The 18,206-nt window shown below is 41.8% G+C and overlaps 1 protein-coding gene across 1 annotated transcript; it reads right to left on the bottom strand.

Annotated features, from left to right (window-relative positions):
* Nucleotides 1-936: 936 nt before the first annotated feature.
* Nucleotides 937-13,627, bottom strand: LOC129855751 (ATP-dependent RNA helicase DHX15-like). Its single transcript, XM_055923744.1, has 14 exons — nucleotides 13,417-13,627; nucleotides 12,019-12,367; nucleotides 11,136-11,329; nucleotides 10,391-10,550; nucleotides 9,188-9,406; nucleotides 8,785-8,952; nucleotides 8,432-8,518; nucleotides 5,594-5,743; nucleotides 5,183-5,291; nucleotides 4,742-4,933; nucleotides 2,948-3,070; nucleotides 1,958-2,148; nucleotides 1,648-1,817; nucleotides 937-1,437 (listed from the first exon to the last, which is right to left on the bottom strand). The coding sequence occupies exons 1-14, from the start codon at nucleotides 13,476-13,478 to the stop codon at nucleotides 1,320-1,322; spliced, it is 2,292 nt and encodes a 763-aa protein (XP_055779719.1). The 5' UTR covers nucleotides 13,479-13,627; the 3' UTR covers nucleotides 937-1,319.
* Nucleotides 13,628-18,206: the final 4,579 nt, after the last annotated feature.

The following is an 18,206-nucleotide window of genomic DNA, read 5'->3' as shown; positions in this document are numbered from 1 at the left end:
CAAGACCTCAGAGCACTTCCAGATCCAGCCACAGACAACACACAAAGACGGGGATGGAGAGAGAATCCTCAGAGCCACAAGCTCACCCAAAATACTATATTACGTTAATAGAATATACTGTTGGGCGGACCTATAACCAGTAAAAAGAGAGGACTAATTTCAAGCTTTCATACAGTTTCTGGATGTGAAGTAGCTTTGTTAAAGAATACTTGTTCTCAAATTACATTGAAGTTATTTTACAATGTTAAGAAAATAGTGGGGGTACGCCATACCAGTAAAACACAAGCCTAGCACAATAATTAAATCTGTCAAAAAAAACTGTTGGCAATTGCACCATTATTTAACATTACTGCATGTCAGCTGCATGAACATGAGCAAATTGACTTCAACATGTGCAGTATACTCTCCAAATTGCATCATGGTTCGACAAGAACCTTAAAATGTTATCAAGGCGGAGATATGTGGCCCAGACAGAGAAGCGCACATACAGCACCGGACACATCAATTCAGGCTATAAGTGTAGTGTGCCTAATGACAATCGCGGAACGTCATTACACGTTTTGGTTTTTTAACAGATTTTGCTTTCCATTCATCAAATTGCAGGTGCACTGTTTGGATGCTGGAATTTAGTGAGGTGAAATATGCTCCGGTAGTCAACAGGAGAGCGTTTTGAAGCAATTTTTTGACAATCAGATGAAAACATAAGTAGTTGTATTACCTTTTAATGTGGTATAAACACATGATCAAAGTTGACTAATCTTTATAGGCCTACTTGGCCCACTAAATGAATTGGGATTCTACATGTAATTCTATGATTAAACGCATGCATTTTTTTTAGTAGTAATTCCCTTACCAGTAAGATATTAAATCCACTTTCCCCCCTGGGTATACAGGTTGATAATGTACAGTTAAACATTTTAGATAAAGACCATGAGCTATTATTCATTGTTTTATTCAAGTCGAAGCTCCTTTATTGAAGAAACAAGGACAACCTAGGCAAGTACACTTTCTCAGGGTTCACAATTTCCTAGAGGAACATCAACAATATCCACATGAATACTCATGCTTAACATGTTAATTGTATTCCTTTTCGAAAATCTCTAATCAGAATAGCCTAATATTCACCATTGAGATCAATTTCATAAATGCTTACAGTTATACACGTTGCTATTGAATGGACAGAAAAACCACAAACAAAAAAGTTATAAAAATCATATCTTGAATCAAGAAACATTAAGATTGAAGATAGGATACAACTTTAAAGTATGAATTGTGCCAAGCTCTTTCAAGGATGTCTTCCTCTCTTCAGTCGCTGTTAATCAGTACTGGGAATACTCCTTGGTCTGGAGTTTGGCAACGATTCGCTCCAACTGCCTCTTGGCTTCACACTGTGGGAAGTTGCCCATTTCGTAGTACTGAGGAGCAACCTTCACCAGCCTGGGGAGACAAGATCAATTAAAGCAAAGTCGTAGAATATAATCAAAATATCCAATAAAAGCATTACCTGTAAACGACGAGTAAGTCATAAGAGATAAATTAGTTTTGAAATGTTGACGCTGATCAAAAACCCTTGTTATTTACAGTGTATTCGCTAATCGTTTTATTTGTGTGGAATTTCTGAGTTATACTTCATGACCACAAACGTACCATTCCGGTTTTATATCCGAGCAGGTGCGAATGTAGTTCTTGGTTGTGAGGACAAACTCATTGTAGAGCACCCACTCTGGCTTGTGGTCCAGGACGGTAGACGGGTGTAGCTGGACCACCTGGTTGTCCTTGACTGTGAGATAATGGCCCGTGCGCTCCAAATGAGCCACCTAAGCAAACAAGAAAACATTTCAGAAAATGCACATAATGCGAGAAATCATATTTTTTTTCCGCTTAACTCAATTCCATTTCAATTCATGCAATTCGGAGTTAATTGAAATGGAACTTGCCCTGCTGTGCACCGACTGACCTGCATGAAAAAGCCTGTGACGAGCGCTCGACGGATGTTGATGTAGTAGTCTCTGCTGGTGAATTCGGTGCTGCGGCGGGGCAGGTTGAAGCGGTCCATGATCCGGGACAGCTGCGAGCGCACGTTGTCTGCCGACATCAGCGAACGGTAGTTCACAAAGTTGTCGTAGCACCACTGTGTAGACTCGTGGTCTGAGAAACGACAACAAAGAAGGCAAGTCAAATAAGCATCATGTTCCAAAGTAAGTTACTTAAAGGGACATAACACTTAAAAATCAGTCTTCAAAAGTTAATCTTCTGTTGAGAAGTCCATGGCCATGTTCGATTACCCATACTTACGTTCTACATAGTAGGCATTTTAGGTATGCGAAAACCAAAAGTTTTATAGTAAATTTAAAAAAGAATAAAGTATGCTTTAAATGCAGGATGTTTGTTATACTCATTTCGGCTTCTCTTCTATTAGAATTTGCTGCACACTTGAGGAAGAGAATCGTCTTTCCAGATTCACGTGTGTTTGACAACAGCTGATTATTAGCTGATGATGAGATAAGGGGACACGCTGTACCCAAATTAACGAACTGCGGGAATCAACGCAAATGCGCATCAGATGGTGCACTCTCAGGATGGGTGACATTTGTTGCTTACTGCATCAGGTTTTTTACTAAACAGTACATTCTAAATAGTATGTAGTACAATTAAGTACACAGTATGTTGTTTTAGTAAGAAGTATGTAAGACAGATTTCGGACACGGCCCATGTATCAGTCCATCAATTTATAGATCCAAATATCCCATGTTAATTCCAGATTTGTGGTGCTTATCTTTAGTCTTTCATTATTTAAGGTTGGTCTACACAACCGATGGTATAGGATGTATAGGTATGGGACTTTTGAGGTCTAAAACATCTGATTAACGTTGATTTTGGAGTCTAATCTGTCCCTTTAATTAATTTGACCCTATCAAAATAAGATGTTTGTGGTGGCCATGTTTACTTTGTTTGAAGGCGTGGTAGACGTTGAGGAGCGTCAGGTGGTCTCCGTCGATGTGGGCGAACCGCATCTTGGACTCGTCCGCCGCCTTCTTAGCCTCGGTGGGGCGGACGAAACACTGCGGGACTAGACAAGGTTGGTATGGGCCCCAACACAGACGCCCATAGGGATGAGTCAAGCATTCACAGAACAGAGGAACAAGGCCTATTGTAGCTAGAAAACTTGACAGAGAGCATAGGGGGGCAGGGCAGGACCAAGTGGTGTGTTTATGAGGGGGGGCTCTTCCGACTGCATGATGACTGGCTACTAGCTTGTCAAGGGAGTCAACACCTAACCACATCTGCAAAACAAAGAGGTTTCACACACCTGCAGAGCGTTAAAAGAGCATTGAACTTGAGAACAGTGTATATATATGTATAACATTCAAGAGAATCCAAGTCCATTTCACATTCAAGTCAATGGCCTTGACGTTATAAAAAGGGAAATAGATGTCCTTATACGATGTCACAACTGACATACGGCTTTGTATGGAAGAACATCAACATGTCCAAATTGGGAGTTTTTGCAACACCACCGATCATTACTTTCATGTTCCGCCTGTAAGCCTAATTATGCTTTACTCATACATGTTTAAATGAATATTTGACATTCAAGGTAGTCATTTTACAGCCGCAGACCAAATTCAACATGAATTTCAGGAACCGTTACAAGAATCAAAAAATGTATGGCCTTTGTACTGAACTGGAATTTCTATGAATCTCCTGAGTTGATAATGAATTGACCACAACCAAATCACAAATGTGTATGAGTAAAACACGAGGGGAATGCCAATTTGAAATACTGTGAAAAGTCCAAACACTGAACATTCTATATGATAAAATCAGACTCCCCCCGGTAGTAAAACCAAAACTGGCCAAGAAAGCTTAACCTAAATCAACCACCCACATGCAGATAACAAATCATCCTGTAAAATGTGTAAATCTCACTTAAATCAAAAATAAAGATCAGGTCTTGATGAGAAATAAATTTGACGAGTAAGACCATGACAACATCTTGACGATAAAAAAAAACATTGCTTGCCATGGTATCTTGTACTGCCGGTGCAATTGGTCCAATAATTCATCAAGAGACACCATTAAAGCAGCCATAGACTAACCACTAAACAAATGCAGAGGCAATGTTTTAGACCTATCTAAGAACACTACATTGAGATGCCTGCCCTGCCCAATTGCACTGAGGATAAACACTCCCATATTTCAAGAAGCTGGAAGAAACATGGTCAACTTTTCAATTTGATACAGAATACAATTGGCTTTCAGTTTACTTTTCCATCAACCATCACTTGATTGATAATGACAATTAGCAATTTAAGGTATCTAACCAGTTAGCAATCCAAATCCTTTATGCAGACCAAAAAAAGTGTATTTGTCCATGGGGCCCTCTACAGCAGAAGTTTCCCACATTTGGCTTTTTGTTATCTCACATTTTTATTTGAGGAATACTTACCAAATATTGTTAACTTGAGCCCTCCATATAAATCTTATACTTTCTAGCATCTTTGTTAACTAGATCTGCAATCCCCCTTAACTGTGGGCCACCTCCTTACTTTCCCAAAATATGAATTAACTCTTCCAGGAATTAACAAATAGCATTAACAAAGCACGGATGAGACGATCAATTTAGAGATCTCCATCTTGCATTAAATTGGAAACCACAGGGTTGAGAGGGTGCCAACTGGTGCCAAGGGTGGGCACTGGGCGACTTTGGATGCCAGCCACCCCAGCCCTGGGCCATTACCTGACAGCATGGCGGTGATGGAGAGGATCTCGTTGGAGCAGTTGAACTCGCAGCTGGCGATCACCATCTTGGCCAGCTGTGGGTCCAACGGGAACTCTGCCATCATGGAGCCCAGCTCTGTCAGGTCGCCGTCGTCGTTGAGCGCCGCCAGGTAGTTGAGCAGCTCCAGCGCCCGCATCAGGGTCTCCGGGGCTTGACATCGCAAGGGAGGAAGCAAGAGGAGCAAGTGATCAGTACAGCATAGAACATGTTTGATCTCTTTGTCATTTTTTACTTTTCTGTCTGTCAAAGAATCAATCAACAAATTATATTTTATGATAAAATGGTTGGTCAAGAGGTATAGCAAGAAAAATGGCTGCCAGTCAGTTTCAAATGAAACAGTTTCAAACTAAAGTAGCACTTCCAACAGGCAGGTATTCCAGCAAAACCTTGGCTCCTCACCTGGTGGGTCCATGAAGTCAAAGTGCACCAGGTCATCGATACCCAGCTTCTTCAACTGCAACACGACAGAACCCAAGTTGGACCGGAGAATCTCAGGATACGTGTTGTCCTGTAGTGGAAAGGAAAATAGTCAGATCAGTAGAACATGAAGCCATTCTACTGGTATCATATAATCCGTTGCGTAACAAGTTCGGCTAATTATGCCAAATCATGTGTTTAACAAGAGCTGAACGTAAAGGCCGAAACAGGCTTCTGTAAAATGCCCAGCACCACATGAGATACGTTAGACTACAAACATTTCCTTAATAAATGAAGTGTCCTCAACATTATCCATAAGATAACACAATTTATTCAATATTTCATTCAACCGTATACTTTGCGCCAACATTTCTACAATCCAGGACAGTTCACCTGCATCTCGGTCTTGTAGGCTTTCTCAGTGTAGAGGCGGAAAGTCTTCCCTGGCCGTGTCCTGCCGGCACGGCCCGCCCTCTGCTGCGCCGAGGCTTTGCTGATCGCCGTGACCAGGAGAGACTCCACCCTGATACGAGGATTGTACACCTGTGGGTTATAGGTGTAGACAACATTCTCACTCAAGTCTTTATTTAATTTAAAAAAATGCTGGATGCTGATTCCACGTTGGTTAATGTTAACTCAAAATGACACCACGTCCCAGTTTAACAATGTTTACTTCACCGTATGACCACAGTACATAGTTGCCATCAAACTCAAGTCAGGTCCATCTCCAGTGAGACAACTGCACAGGCGTACTAACAACAGAGTGATAGCGCCGTAATAACAGAAATATAGGCATACTTAAAACATGAACTTAACAGTTAAGTCCACAGTGAATGACATGAACAGCCCTTCTAGAGTTAATTTTAAATCATACATTCTTTACTTAAACTGTACCACAGACATACAGGTGAAAATCAATGAATACACAAATGATTGAAGATTATCACTTGTTCATATGTAGGTACAGTTGGAGGGATTTGGATATGGGGCGAAGGGGAACCCATTACACAAGTGCTAGTCTGCAACGGCAGAGAGGTGGATAAGTAACGGGAGGATTTCTGGTTCAAATCCCAGGTAAAATAAACAGGTAATAAGGGAACAAATGTATGTTCTCAAAAAATTCACTGTCGCTAGGTTTCATACAATTGGCGACAGATAAGCACATTTTCCCACCAGAGGCGCGTTTCCGTCAAACTGATTTGTTGAACGGCTGTGTGTAATGACGTAGTGAACATTAAATAATTTTGCGGTTAAATTCCCCATGTACCAAATTAAATAATCTAAGTTAAATGGGTTTCCATTGCATTTTCAACTCCACCGATGATTTGTCCCAAAAACTGTTGCGATAATTTAGCAAACTTGCCCAATATGTTTTTGGCGCATGCTCTAAAGACAGTTTGCTGATAAAGTGGACAGGGTAGGTTATATGATAAAAACCAGATCATTTGTAATTGATAATTGGCAGCCAAGCAAACCGGTCATCATGTCACCAGCATCATTCAAATGATCGCCTACCCTCGATATTTAGTGGAAATTTGCATGAAGCTCATCACAGTGCACTTAACCACCAAGAAAAGACAAGTTATAAAGTTGATCATAACTTATTCCCTCTGCCTATAAATTCTGCATACTTTTTCGAGTGGTAGTACAACAAAATATATCACATGACTAAGTTCACTTAGAAACTACATTGGCACAATCTCATTCCAAAATCATGGGCATTGATATGGAGTTGGTCCCCCCTTTGCTGCCATAACAGCTTCCACTCTTCTGGGAAGGCTTTCCACTAGATGTTGGAACATTTCTGCGGGGTCTTGCTTGAATTCAGCCACAAGAGCATTAGTGAGGTAGGGCACTGATGTTAGGCGATTAGGCCTGGCTCGCAGTCTGCGTTCCAATTCCTCCCAACGCTGTCTGATGGGGTTGAGGTCAGGACTCTGTGCAGGCCAGTCCTTCCACACTGCTCGACAAACCATTTCTGTATGTACCCCACTTTGTACACGGGGCATTGTTATGTGGAAACAGGAAAGGGCCTTCACCAAACTGTTGCCACAAAGATGGAAGAACAGAATCGTCTAGAATGTCATTGTATGCTGTAGCGTTAATATTTCCCTTCACTGGAAATAAGGGGCCTTGCCCGAACCATTAAAAATAGCCCCAGACCACTATTTTTCCTCCACCACACGTTACAGTTGGCACTATGCATTCGGGCAGGTAGCGTTCTCCTGGCATCCGCCAAACCAAGATTTGTCCGTCGGACCGCCAGATCATGATTCATCACGCCAGAGAACTCGTTTCCACTGCTAGAGTCCAATGGCGGCGAGCTTTACACCACTCCAGCCAACACTTGGCATTGCGCATGGTGATTTTAGGTTTGTGTGCGGCTGCTCGGCCATGGAAACCCATTTAATGAAGCTCACAACAAACAGTTCTTATGTTGACATTGCTTCCAGTGGCAGTTTGGAACTCGGTAGTAAGCGTTGCAACCAAGAACAGACCATTTTTACACGCTACAGCCCTTGGCAGTGTGTGTGGCCTAAAACTTAGCGGCTGAGCCGTTGTTCCTAGAACTTCACTTCATAATAAATAACAGCACTTACAGTTGACAAGGCAGCTCTAGCAGGACTGACTTGTGGTACCGTAATAAGATTCCACCTTTCCAACGTTGAAAGACAGTGAGCTCTTCAGTACGGGCCATTCTACTGCCAATGTTTGTCTATGGGATTCCCATGACTGTGTGCTCGATTTTATACATGGGTGTGGCTGAAATAGACAAATCCACTAATTTAAAGGTGTGTCCATATACACTTCATGGCCAAAAGTATGAAGGTTTATATATCAATATTTGCACATAAAAGCATTTCTACCACAATTGTCGCAAAATCTACTTCACAGACAAAAAAACAGATCCTATCCTATCTGGTCTTTCGTATTTTGTTTTGTCGACATTGGGAAACTTTACTGATAACATTCTGTTTCTTTGAGGCCTGTCATGAGTTGTTTTATGCGTCAGGTAATTCATCCGCTTGAACTGGTTGGATGGAAATCTGGTTAATGAACTACTATTACTTTTCTATCTACATTGTGCTCAGATTGTGGACTACAGACAGTTCAAGTGTCCCTGTTATTGAAAAAAGTACAAGTTCATAGTACTAGTGCCTGGTATTCCCTCTGGGTTTGAAATGACGAGACAAGGGAAAAAATTATAGAGGGAGAGGAGTAGCAGCCTACCTTTTGCTTGGCAAAACCGGGATCGATCACAAACACCACTCCGTCGATGGTAAGGGATGTCTCAGCAATGTTTGTCGAAACCACAACCTAGGGAACAGGCATTGGGGTTAGCACTAGCAGACAATTTGCATACTTACATCATAAGCCATTGGAAATATTTGGTGATAAACAAGCACCAATGTATGAAATTTGGGTTGTATATTCAGAAGGGCACCCCATAGCAAAACATTTTGAAATTGAAAATTGAAATCTGATTGTATAAGTTCAGGAGGTACCTTCCCATTTCAATCAGTTCCAAAAAAAATTCTTCCTACTGAACACAACCCTGTTCTTGCAATGTTCTGCTGGTCTACCTTTCTTCCTATCGCACCGCTGGGCTTCCTGGGGGGTGCTGCCTCAAAGATTCTTTGTTGCTGCTGGGGAGGCAGTGTGGAATATAGTGGAATGACTTTGATGTCTCCGACTTCAGGTCCCAAGTCGTCGATCTCCCGTTTGATCCGTTTACAGGCCTCGTCAATTTCCTGATAGACAGTTCAGAGTCAGGCAATATTCATGTTGAGCAGCAGACAGGTATACTGAAAGTTAAACCTCCCCAACAATTCAACTTATATTCAGGCGACAACCTTGGTGTTGTCAGTATCACTCTTCAACACTGAACCATCTTGACTGCATATGAGAAGGGCTGGAGGTATATCTCTTGAACAGCGAACCAACTCAAACTATCTGGATTGCATTTGAGAAGGGGTGGAAGTATACCTCTTGTCCGGTGAGGAAAAGCAGACAGTCCCCCTCCTCTTCCTCACACATGTGGATCTGAACAACCGTGCGGATGGCGGCTTCCAGGTAGTCCCGCTCCGGCTCAGGGGTGTAGAAGATCTCCACGGGGTGTGTGCGTCCGGGAATGGTCAGCAGTGGACAGCTGTCAAAGTACACTTGGAACTTCCCGGCGTCTAACGTGGCACTCATCACAATCACCTGTGGGCAAAGAACATATTCCTGTATAATGCTTTGTGGTTGTTGCAGTGTCACTTTTAGTGTACAATAGTGAAATCCAGACTATGGGAGCCAAAGTGGGAAACATCTACGTTTGAATAGGGATCTAGAATGGGCGAGCAAATAATTTGTCTAAATTACATTGGGACTAAGGTAAATCAAAAGCAATCCAAAAACATAACCCTTAAAGAGTGACTGCCTTTAATAAGCAAAGAAATCCCTTTGAAAACGGCCTATGTGGCATCGATATGCGTCAGAAACAGTTATTCTTGTCTTAAACAGTTTGGATAATCAGTGCGTCACAACGGATAAATTAAGGTTGGGTTTTGATTTGACAATGTCCATTTGTCCACTATCATGGGGGCGAACAGCTGCAGTGATTGCAAATACTGCACAAACAACTTACACGTAAAACTGACCAACTAATACATCCTCTGCAAAAATGTCTTTATTAACAGATTTCTTGAGTTACAGTATCTTAGAGTCATTCTGGGGATTTTGCAGAAGTGAAATAGGCTTCCGTGTCTACAGTGTCTCATGGGCGACAAACTAACCAAATGCAGAATCTGTCAGGAAACACACCAAGACAGAAATCTAATTTTTCTAATTAAGCAACAGAAAAACATGTGCCAATTGGCGTGTTCAGTGGCTCTTTTGGCCTTTTGTAGAGGAATGGGCTAAGCCAGGGGTTGTTTTGGGACTTGAAAATAATTTCAATGGTAAAGCAAAATTTACAATTCATATGTGTTTTTTTCTTCTTCATGCGACTCATTCAGTTATGGTCAATGCCATTTTAACTCCATCCAAAAACAAGCTAATTTAAATTAAACAAATGTATCTCCAGAATGGACTAAATGCAAAAAAAAGAAGACATACCAACCCTCATTTGTCTTTCCTTGATTCCTCGCCTCTTTCATGAGGAATCGAGGAAAGACTTGAGATTACCCCTGGACTCAGAGGCTGTACCTTGAGGTCTGACCTCTGTCGGACCACCTCCTTCAGTACTCCCATTAGGATGTCCGTGGCCAGCGTTCTCTCGTGGGCCTCATCCAGGATGATCACGCCATACCGCTCCAGCAAGGGGTCGTTCATGGCTTCCCGAAGCAACATACCGTCTGTCATATACCTTAAAGGGGAAGGACACGGTTTAAAACATAGCAGATGCTGACCGAGTGATGGCTTGAACACCAAAATGTGTGTTCATTGAGCTTATGCCTCTTCAAAATGAATCATTATAAACAACCTTTGCTCTATTTTAGTGTGCAGCTGCAACACTATACCAAATACTTGTTGACCACAGTAGTCTAAAATAACTTAATTCTTATTCATTAAAGCATGTCCAAAGTATTTTGACTGAAGCTGTGTGTGTTGAATTGAATTAACTGGCTATAACCCCAAATTCTTGGATCATGTATTCTGGGGGTATTCAGTTCTGGAGGGCCAAAATGCTTAGTTTTACCTATGTTGTGTTGAGTAGGCACAAAACAGAAGAAAACTCTTAAAAACTGAGTGAAATGGTACCATCTGAACTTATCCAATAACAAATGCTAATTTTCTAATTTTGTTGCATAACATCTTGCAGTGCTTTGCTACGTGCGTGCCCTAATAATTATGATCCTGGTAGTATGCAAGAATGAAAACCGGAAGTGTTTAGGCCTGGAATTGAATAACCCTGATGTAGCCTCTACTATCCAGACAATAAGTTGCTTACTTCAGTATGGTCTTGGCGGAGCTGCAGTCCTCGAATCGTATGGAGTAGCCCACCTCCTGGCCCAGCATGACATCCATCTCGTCGGCCACCCTTTGGGCCACGCTCATGGCTGCCACCCTTCTGGGCTGGGTACAGGCCACCGCCTTCTTGGGGCCACCCAAGCCCTTCACCATGTCCACACACCATTGGGGGATCTGAGGAGGGAAAGGGAGGGCATGTTATGGATGTGTCTGTCTAACTGAAACAACAAACATATTTCAAAGTGCATTGCTTTGGAGGGGAGGGAGAGAATTGCCTGGAATGCCAAATTACAAACATCCCTTATACACTACCTCTTCTGTGTTTGGAGATCTGAGGGAACAGAGTAGGTGTAAACACAGTGATGTAACCACTTGGCCTTCAATGGCATGTGTGTGTGGGGGGGTGAAAGGGGTACAGTAAGCAATATCACCCATCTGGTTCCATCAGAAACACAGAGGGAACCGGAGATCAAACTAAAGGTCAATCCAAACTGCTTCTTCTGTTACAAGCATGAAGATTTACCAACGCAAAAATGCAAACGAAGCACCTCTGCAAAGTAGAGAAACAGAAGAATTTAAGCCAGATATTAACATTTAGGGTTTCCCTATTCCCCGGGGCAAGTGACCTGAGCAGTCAGGCAAGTTGTTTGGGCAGGGGATGTTTTTAAAAATATTTTTTTTTATATATACAGATAACCAAAATGCAAAGACTTCTAGTAGTTTGGTCTTTCTGGTTCCTCCCGTGGGTAGGTGAAAATAAGTGATCATAATCTTTCGGCCAACCAAAAAAAATACCCCCGACTTGCCCAATGTGAAGAGCTGTTTAGACCTTAATGTTTAAGGACTATTGAACAGAACTGCACCTGTGTGGTTTTCCCGGAGCCCGTCTCTCCGACAAGCACAAAGCTCTGGTGGCGTGCCAGGATGTCGTTGAAGCGCTCCTTGTACTCCCACACAGGCAGCTGTAGCCTCTTCTTCAAGATCTCATAGTAGCGCGGCGTGTGGGGCAGGTTTGTGAACGGGTTGATCTGCTGCTGCATGGCTGTCTGCTTGAGAGGAAGCATGCCTCCCCCGGCCATCATGGTGTTGGGGGGCACGACAGAGGGCTTCACGTCCCTATCTCGGTCCCGGTCCCGATCTCTGTCACGGTCCCTGTCCCTCTCCCTGTCTTTAGAGCGCTCGTCACGGTCCCTGTCGCGATCTCGGTCTTTCCTGAAAAATAGAAGAATATACATAAGTCAACCCACAATAGTATATTACTTGAAATAGAGTACACATTAATGTAGTGGGATATCATTATTACTCAATAATCAGTGTATTTATATTATTCATTGCCCATTCTACAGCAGGAAACTTTACAGGTGACCCATTCATGGAATCCAAATATGCAAGTTTTTCACCTGGTCCCCAAAAGACTATTGTATGTAGATTAAATCAGATGATGCGCTAATGCAAGTTGGATGCAATATTAGAATATGCAAGTGTTGGTTATTTGGCTATCTTGCAGCTGAGAGGCTAGTTCCTGAACTTGAGAAATAGCTTGGCCAAGTAATTGCCAAATAAACCCCAACTCCATGATTAAAGGATTACATTTATCGTCAATTCCCACAAGGCCCAACCAAAACTCAACCCCTCTGAATCAGAGAAGTGCATGGGGCTGCCACATTGGGCACCTGTTGTTGTGGGTGATTAACTGCCTTGCTCAAAGGCAGAACGGCAGATTTCACCTTGTCGGCTCAGGGATTAGAACTGGCAAACTTTCGGTTACCTGCCACCCAGCTCGTGTACATAAACAGAGTTGAGCGAAGACGTGGGCGGACTGGAGTTCCGATGTCACAGAAAACGACAATGTGTCGCATAATTGCAGGCAATTTTTTGGGGTGCCGTAGTTTTTAAAATAAAAACTCAATTGTATGTGACGTCTGAGCTCCGGTCTACACAACTCCGTTGATGTAAAGACGTCGTGGAATTGAGTTAACATTATGGCTAGCCAGTTTACTCTAACGTTAGCGCTAGGCCGCAGAACATCAACACGTGCCTTGTCAACATGACTACACGAGCGTCACAGGCTGATTAACACAGGAAACTCGCGGATATGTAACTAACAGTGTATCATCTCTACAAAGTAGCCAGCTTATAAATGATAACTAGTAAGACGCAATATTTGCCGGTTGGTACCTAGCTAAACAAAACAATCTAGCCGTTCGCTAGCAACAACTTGCTACCCGAAAGACAGTAGATGCATGAAACGAGAAGCTTACCCATCAGATCTCTTTTTATTGGAGTAGTCGTCACCTAAATCTAAACGGTGTCTTTTAGACATGATGAACAAACACAGATTTAAAATAAACAGCGTATATTTAGCTAGTTTCCTTACAACCGGCTAGGTACAGTGTTCCGCGCGAGGAAGCAAATTCGGGTAACCCGGAAGCAGTTTGTTTTAGCTCACTGGTTGTGCTCCTACAAAGGGTAAAACCACGGACTAGAACAATGAGACAGGTGTTTCACTGGATTATAAATGTGAAGCATCCGCTTGCAGTGGGAGGAGATAGATTTTGGCAGACATTCTGCAAAATTTCTTATCGATTAACCATTTGATCTCAATACAGTTTTCTGTTCACAAAACTAGAATATGTTATGAACATAGTGGACTAAGTATTGTCGACCTTGTCCTTTGCAAACGTTTTTAAAAATCGTGTTGTTTAGAAGGTGCGAAAAGGCAAATTGAGTTCTTGCACACGCGCACTTCACAGAATAAGCGTCCCCTAACGCAAATATGCAGATTATGCTAGAACACGCCAATAGGATCTCGCTAGCTCGTGCTTGAATCTGCCCACTATTGGTAAATTGTTCCCCATTGGAAACGAGGGGCGATTGTCTATCTTGGTTTAGTTATAAAACATCTTCGGTAAAACAGTAACAAATGTGTTGCTCACTGCTGCCATCCTCTGTATCATTGCGCCATAACAGTTGTTACACGGTCAGACTCATTAATGTTTCAGCACAGTTGAATATCAGTATACTTGGTGTCTTTCTATTTACAGTGTTGCCAACTTAGCGACTAGTCGCTATATTTAGCGAGTATTTAGACCCCTCTAGCGACACTTTCAAAAAAGCGACTAGCGACAAATCTAGCGACTTTTTCTGGTGTTATTGGAGACTTTTGGAGACTCTGACGTGAAAGCACGTATCGTTCTTACTCTTCTCAACGAGCAGCGGGTGCTGCCGTGGGCCGGGCCCCACCCCCGTCTCATAGCACTCACTGGCGGCCCAGTCCTCGCGCAGCAGTCCCTCCCAGCTGCAGTCAGAGCATGTTCATCACTCCTCGTCTAGACTGCAAATGAATCGCATGCGGGAAGCCGCCGCTGGATGATGCCGCCCTGGTTTACATAAAAAAATAACCTGAATTAGGGCCAGACTAGTTACCATAATTTTCTCACATTGCCATTGACAGTTTTTTTCTATTGTCTCTTTAGTTCATTTTTAGATTGTTAATGTAGATTGTATACAAAAAAATGTTATGGTTAAAAATGTTAATGTTTTACTGTGACTTGTTGTAGGCTCCTAAGTGGACCATAAGGTTAAAAACCAAACCAAATTAAGAAAACTAAACTAAAAAAACTAAAACATTTAAAATTAAATTAAAAACGAAGTAACTCCGCCAGTGGCTCTTTTTGGTCACTTTTGCTGGTCCCAAGCCCGGATAAAGCAGGAGGGTTGGAATTGTGACATAAAAAAAAACAAGAATTGACAGAAGAAAGTTCATTTGTAGTTCTAAACATATTTAGGGTGTTTTTTTACTCACTTTTTGTCTCTCCCAATACGTTATTCCTTTCTCCCACAGAATCCATCACAATTACATGCACATTGCCAATTATGCAAATTAGGTGATGACGTCATTTAGCTACTTATAGTGACTTTTAGGACAGCCAATAGCTACTTTCCTTACTGAGGAGTTGACAACAGTGATTTGGTAGCGTGCACTGAGAAAATGGCCTACATTATCGTAAGATCCGCAGGTTTTACGTTCTGTCTCTAGGACTAGGCTACTTGTTTTGAGGATATTCAATATTCTATGTGACAAGAAATTGTAGATCACATTAAGGCCTATTAGAAAAATACAAATACACTTTAACTTTGTTAAAGCAAAGCCCCTGAACTTTTGTGTATTTTCTGCACTATGCAATGATATGAGCAGTGACCATGTGACGCTTTTACAACATACAGAAGAGAGCTGGTTATCAAGGGTCAAAGTATTGACACATTTTTTAATTGAGACGAGCTTAAAGTTTTCTTTCCTGACCATCATTTTCACTTGTCTGACCACTTGTATGATGACGAATTTCCCACACGACTGGTCTATCTGGGTGATGTTTTTTCTTTCCTGAATGATCTGAATCTAGGATTACAGGGACTCTCCGCAACTGTATTCAATGTACCGGACAAAATTCTGGCTATGATTAAGAAGTTAGAGCTCTTCTCTGTCTGCATTAACAAGAACAACACACAGGTCTTTCCATCCTTGTATGATTTTTGTGTGTGCAAATTAATTCAAGCTTACGGACAATGTCAAATGTGATATAGTGAAGCACCTGAGTGAGTTGGGTGAGCAATTATGCAGGTACTTTCCTGAAACGGATGACACAAACAACTGGTTTCGTTATCCCTTTCATGCCCTGCCTCCAGTCCACTTACCGATATCTGAACAAGAGAGCCTCATCGAAATTCTGTGAAAAATGAATTTAATCAGAAGCCACTGCCAGATTTCTGGATTGGGCTGCACTCAGAGTATCTTGCCTTGGCAACTCCAGCTGTTAAGACCCTTTGCAACCATGTACCTATGTGAGAGTGGATTCTCGGCCCTCACTAGCATGAAAAATAAATACAGGCAGAGACTGTGTGTGGAAAAATTATTTAAGACTGAGACTCTCTCCAATACAACCCAACATTGCAGAGTTATGTGCATCTTTTCAAGCTCTCCCTTCTCATTAACCTGTGATGAGTTATTCACAATTTTCAATGAACAAATAAGGTTTTATATGTAAGATGGTTAAATAAGGAGCAAACTTATTGATTATTATTATATTATTATTTGTGCCCTGGTCCTATAAGAGCTCTATGTCACTTCCCACGAGCTGGGTTGTGACAAAAACGTACACTCATTCTTATGTTTAATAAATGTATCGTATAGTGTGTGTGTGGCAGGCTTACAATGATGGCAAAAAACAAAATTTGAGAGTGTGCTGACCGTGGTGCTAGAGGGGGTAGGCAGCTGAAGGTTGAATGTTTGAAGGGGTACGGGACTATAAAAAGTTTGGGAACCACTGCCCTACCGGAAGGGGTGATGCAGAGAGGAAGAGGCGAAGCGAGAGATAACATCTCCCCAAAATCTGTTCAAAATAAGCCCAATACATTTGTCTTGATTTATTTTGGACCTAAACTTGTTGCCTGCCTTTCCCGCCTTTGGGACAACGGTCAGTTGCTATCTCACTAAAACGAGCCCATTGACTTCCATTGTTTGGGCATCTCCTCATTATACACAAATCTCTGGCTGAACAAACCAGAGGTTTCATTTCCGGATTTTAGAACAAACTGGTGAGCTCTATAAGCAATGGGGACACATTGGGTGTTTCTCAATATGCATTATACCGTGCTCCACACTCTCATGCTCTGAGTGTGTTCTCCGACCACGTTCTCTTGAGTACTTTCTTGTGAGGACGAGAGTGTGGAGAATGAATAAAACAATAAATTTGAGAAGCGCTCGCATCCCCCCTACTGTAATACCTCACGCTTCACCTCCCCATTCACTGAAGCTTCTTCCAGCTGTCTTAAAATATAGTTCAATTCATAAATGTGTTCAGTTATAAATCTACTGATATCTTGCCACAGATTCCTAACATGAGTGGCATAGAATGCCAAAAAATATGTTTCTGGGTGGTAATTTTTATCACTTCATATAGTGGTTGGCAGGATAATATGTATTAATACTTTTTAAAGAAACTGTCAGGACTCGGTGTGAGAAACAGTCACTAATAGTCAGCAGAACCCAGAAGATGAGGCAGACACAGCAGTACTAGAGATGGTGGTTTAATAAAGGAAAAAGATCTTCAGGCAAAAAAATGTAAATCCACAACGTCAAAAATAAAGCCAATGGATATCCTCCAAAATACAAAGAAAATCCACAAAGTGGTAAGAACAGCAGGGAAAGACAAACCTCAAAAGACTAATCAAAAATAAACAAGAACAAAACCAGAGAACCTCTGGAAAATCCAACAAGAGAAATATATGTTCACAGCAAGGCTGGGGCTGGGTGCTAACATACAAACACTGAGCAAAGAACTGAGGAACACACAGGGTTTAAATACCTACAAGGAAATGACACACAGGTGCAAATAATAATTAGAACAAGGAAAAAACAAAGGGTTAAAAAAAGGCGCAATGGGGGCATCTAGTGACCAAAACCTGAACAATCCTGGCCAAATCCTGACAGAAACTTCCTTAATTTTGTTAATAAGTAGGTACAGTTGAAGTCGGAAGTTTACATACACCTTAGCCAAATACATTTTAACTCCGTTTTTCACAATTCCTGACCTTTAATCCTAGTAATAATTCCCTGTCTTAGGTCAGTTAGGATCAGCACTTTATTTTAAGAATGTGAAATGTCAGAATAATAGTAGAGAGTGATTTATTTCAGCTTTTATTTCTTTCATCGCATTCGCAGTGGGCCAGAAGTTTACATACACTCAATTAGTATTTGGTAGCATTTCCTTTAAATTGTTTCACTTGGGTCAAACGTTTCAGGTAGCCTTCCACAAGCTTCCCACAATAAGTTGGGTGAATTTTGGCCCATTCCTCCTGACAGAGCTGGTGTAACTGAGTCAGGTTTGTAGGCCTCCTTGCTCGCACACGATTTTTCACTTCTGCCCACACATTTTCTGTAGGATTGAGGTCAGGGCTTTGTGATGGCCACTCCAATACCTTGACTTTGTTGTCCTTAAGCCATTTTGCCACAACTTTGGAAATATGCTTGGTGTCATTGTCCATTTGGAAG

The sequence above is a fragment of the Salvelinus fontinalis genome, chromosome 5 (assembly GCF_029448725.1).
Source record: "Salvelinus fontinalis isolate EN_2023a chromosome 5, ASM2944872v1, whole genome shotgun sequence".
Lineage (NCBI taxonomy): Eukaryota > Metazoa > Chordata > Actinopteri > Salmoniformes > Salmonidae > Salvelinus > Salvelinus fontinalis.
This window is presented reverse-complemented; position numbering and strand designations above follow the sequence as displayed.

Bases quoted from the DNA above. Each gene is read 5' to 3' on its own strand.
- LOC129855751 (XM_055923744.1), bottom strand. From the start codon at position 13,478: ATGTCTAAAAGACACCGTTTAGATTTAGGTGACGACTACTCCAATAAA. The intron at 11,330-12,018 runs GTGCAGTTCTGT...TTCCCTCCTCAG, and splicing joins GCTCCGGGAAAACCACACAG to ATCCCCCAATGGTGTGTGGA. The intron at 8,519-8,784 runs GTAGACCAGCAG...CCTGTTCCCTAG, and splicing joins GCGGTGCGATAGGAAGAAAG to GTTGTGGTTTCGACAAACAT.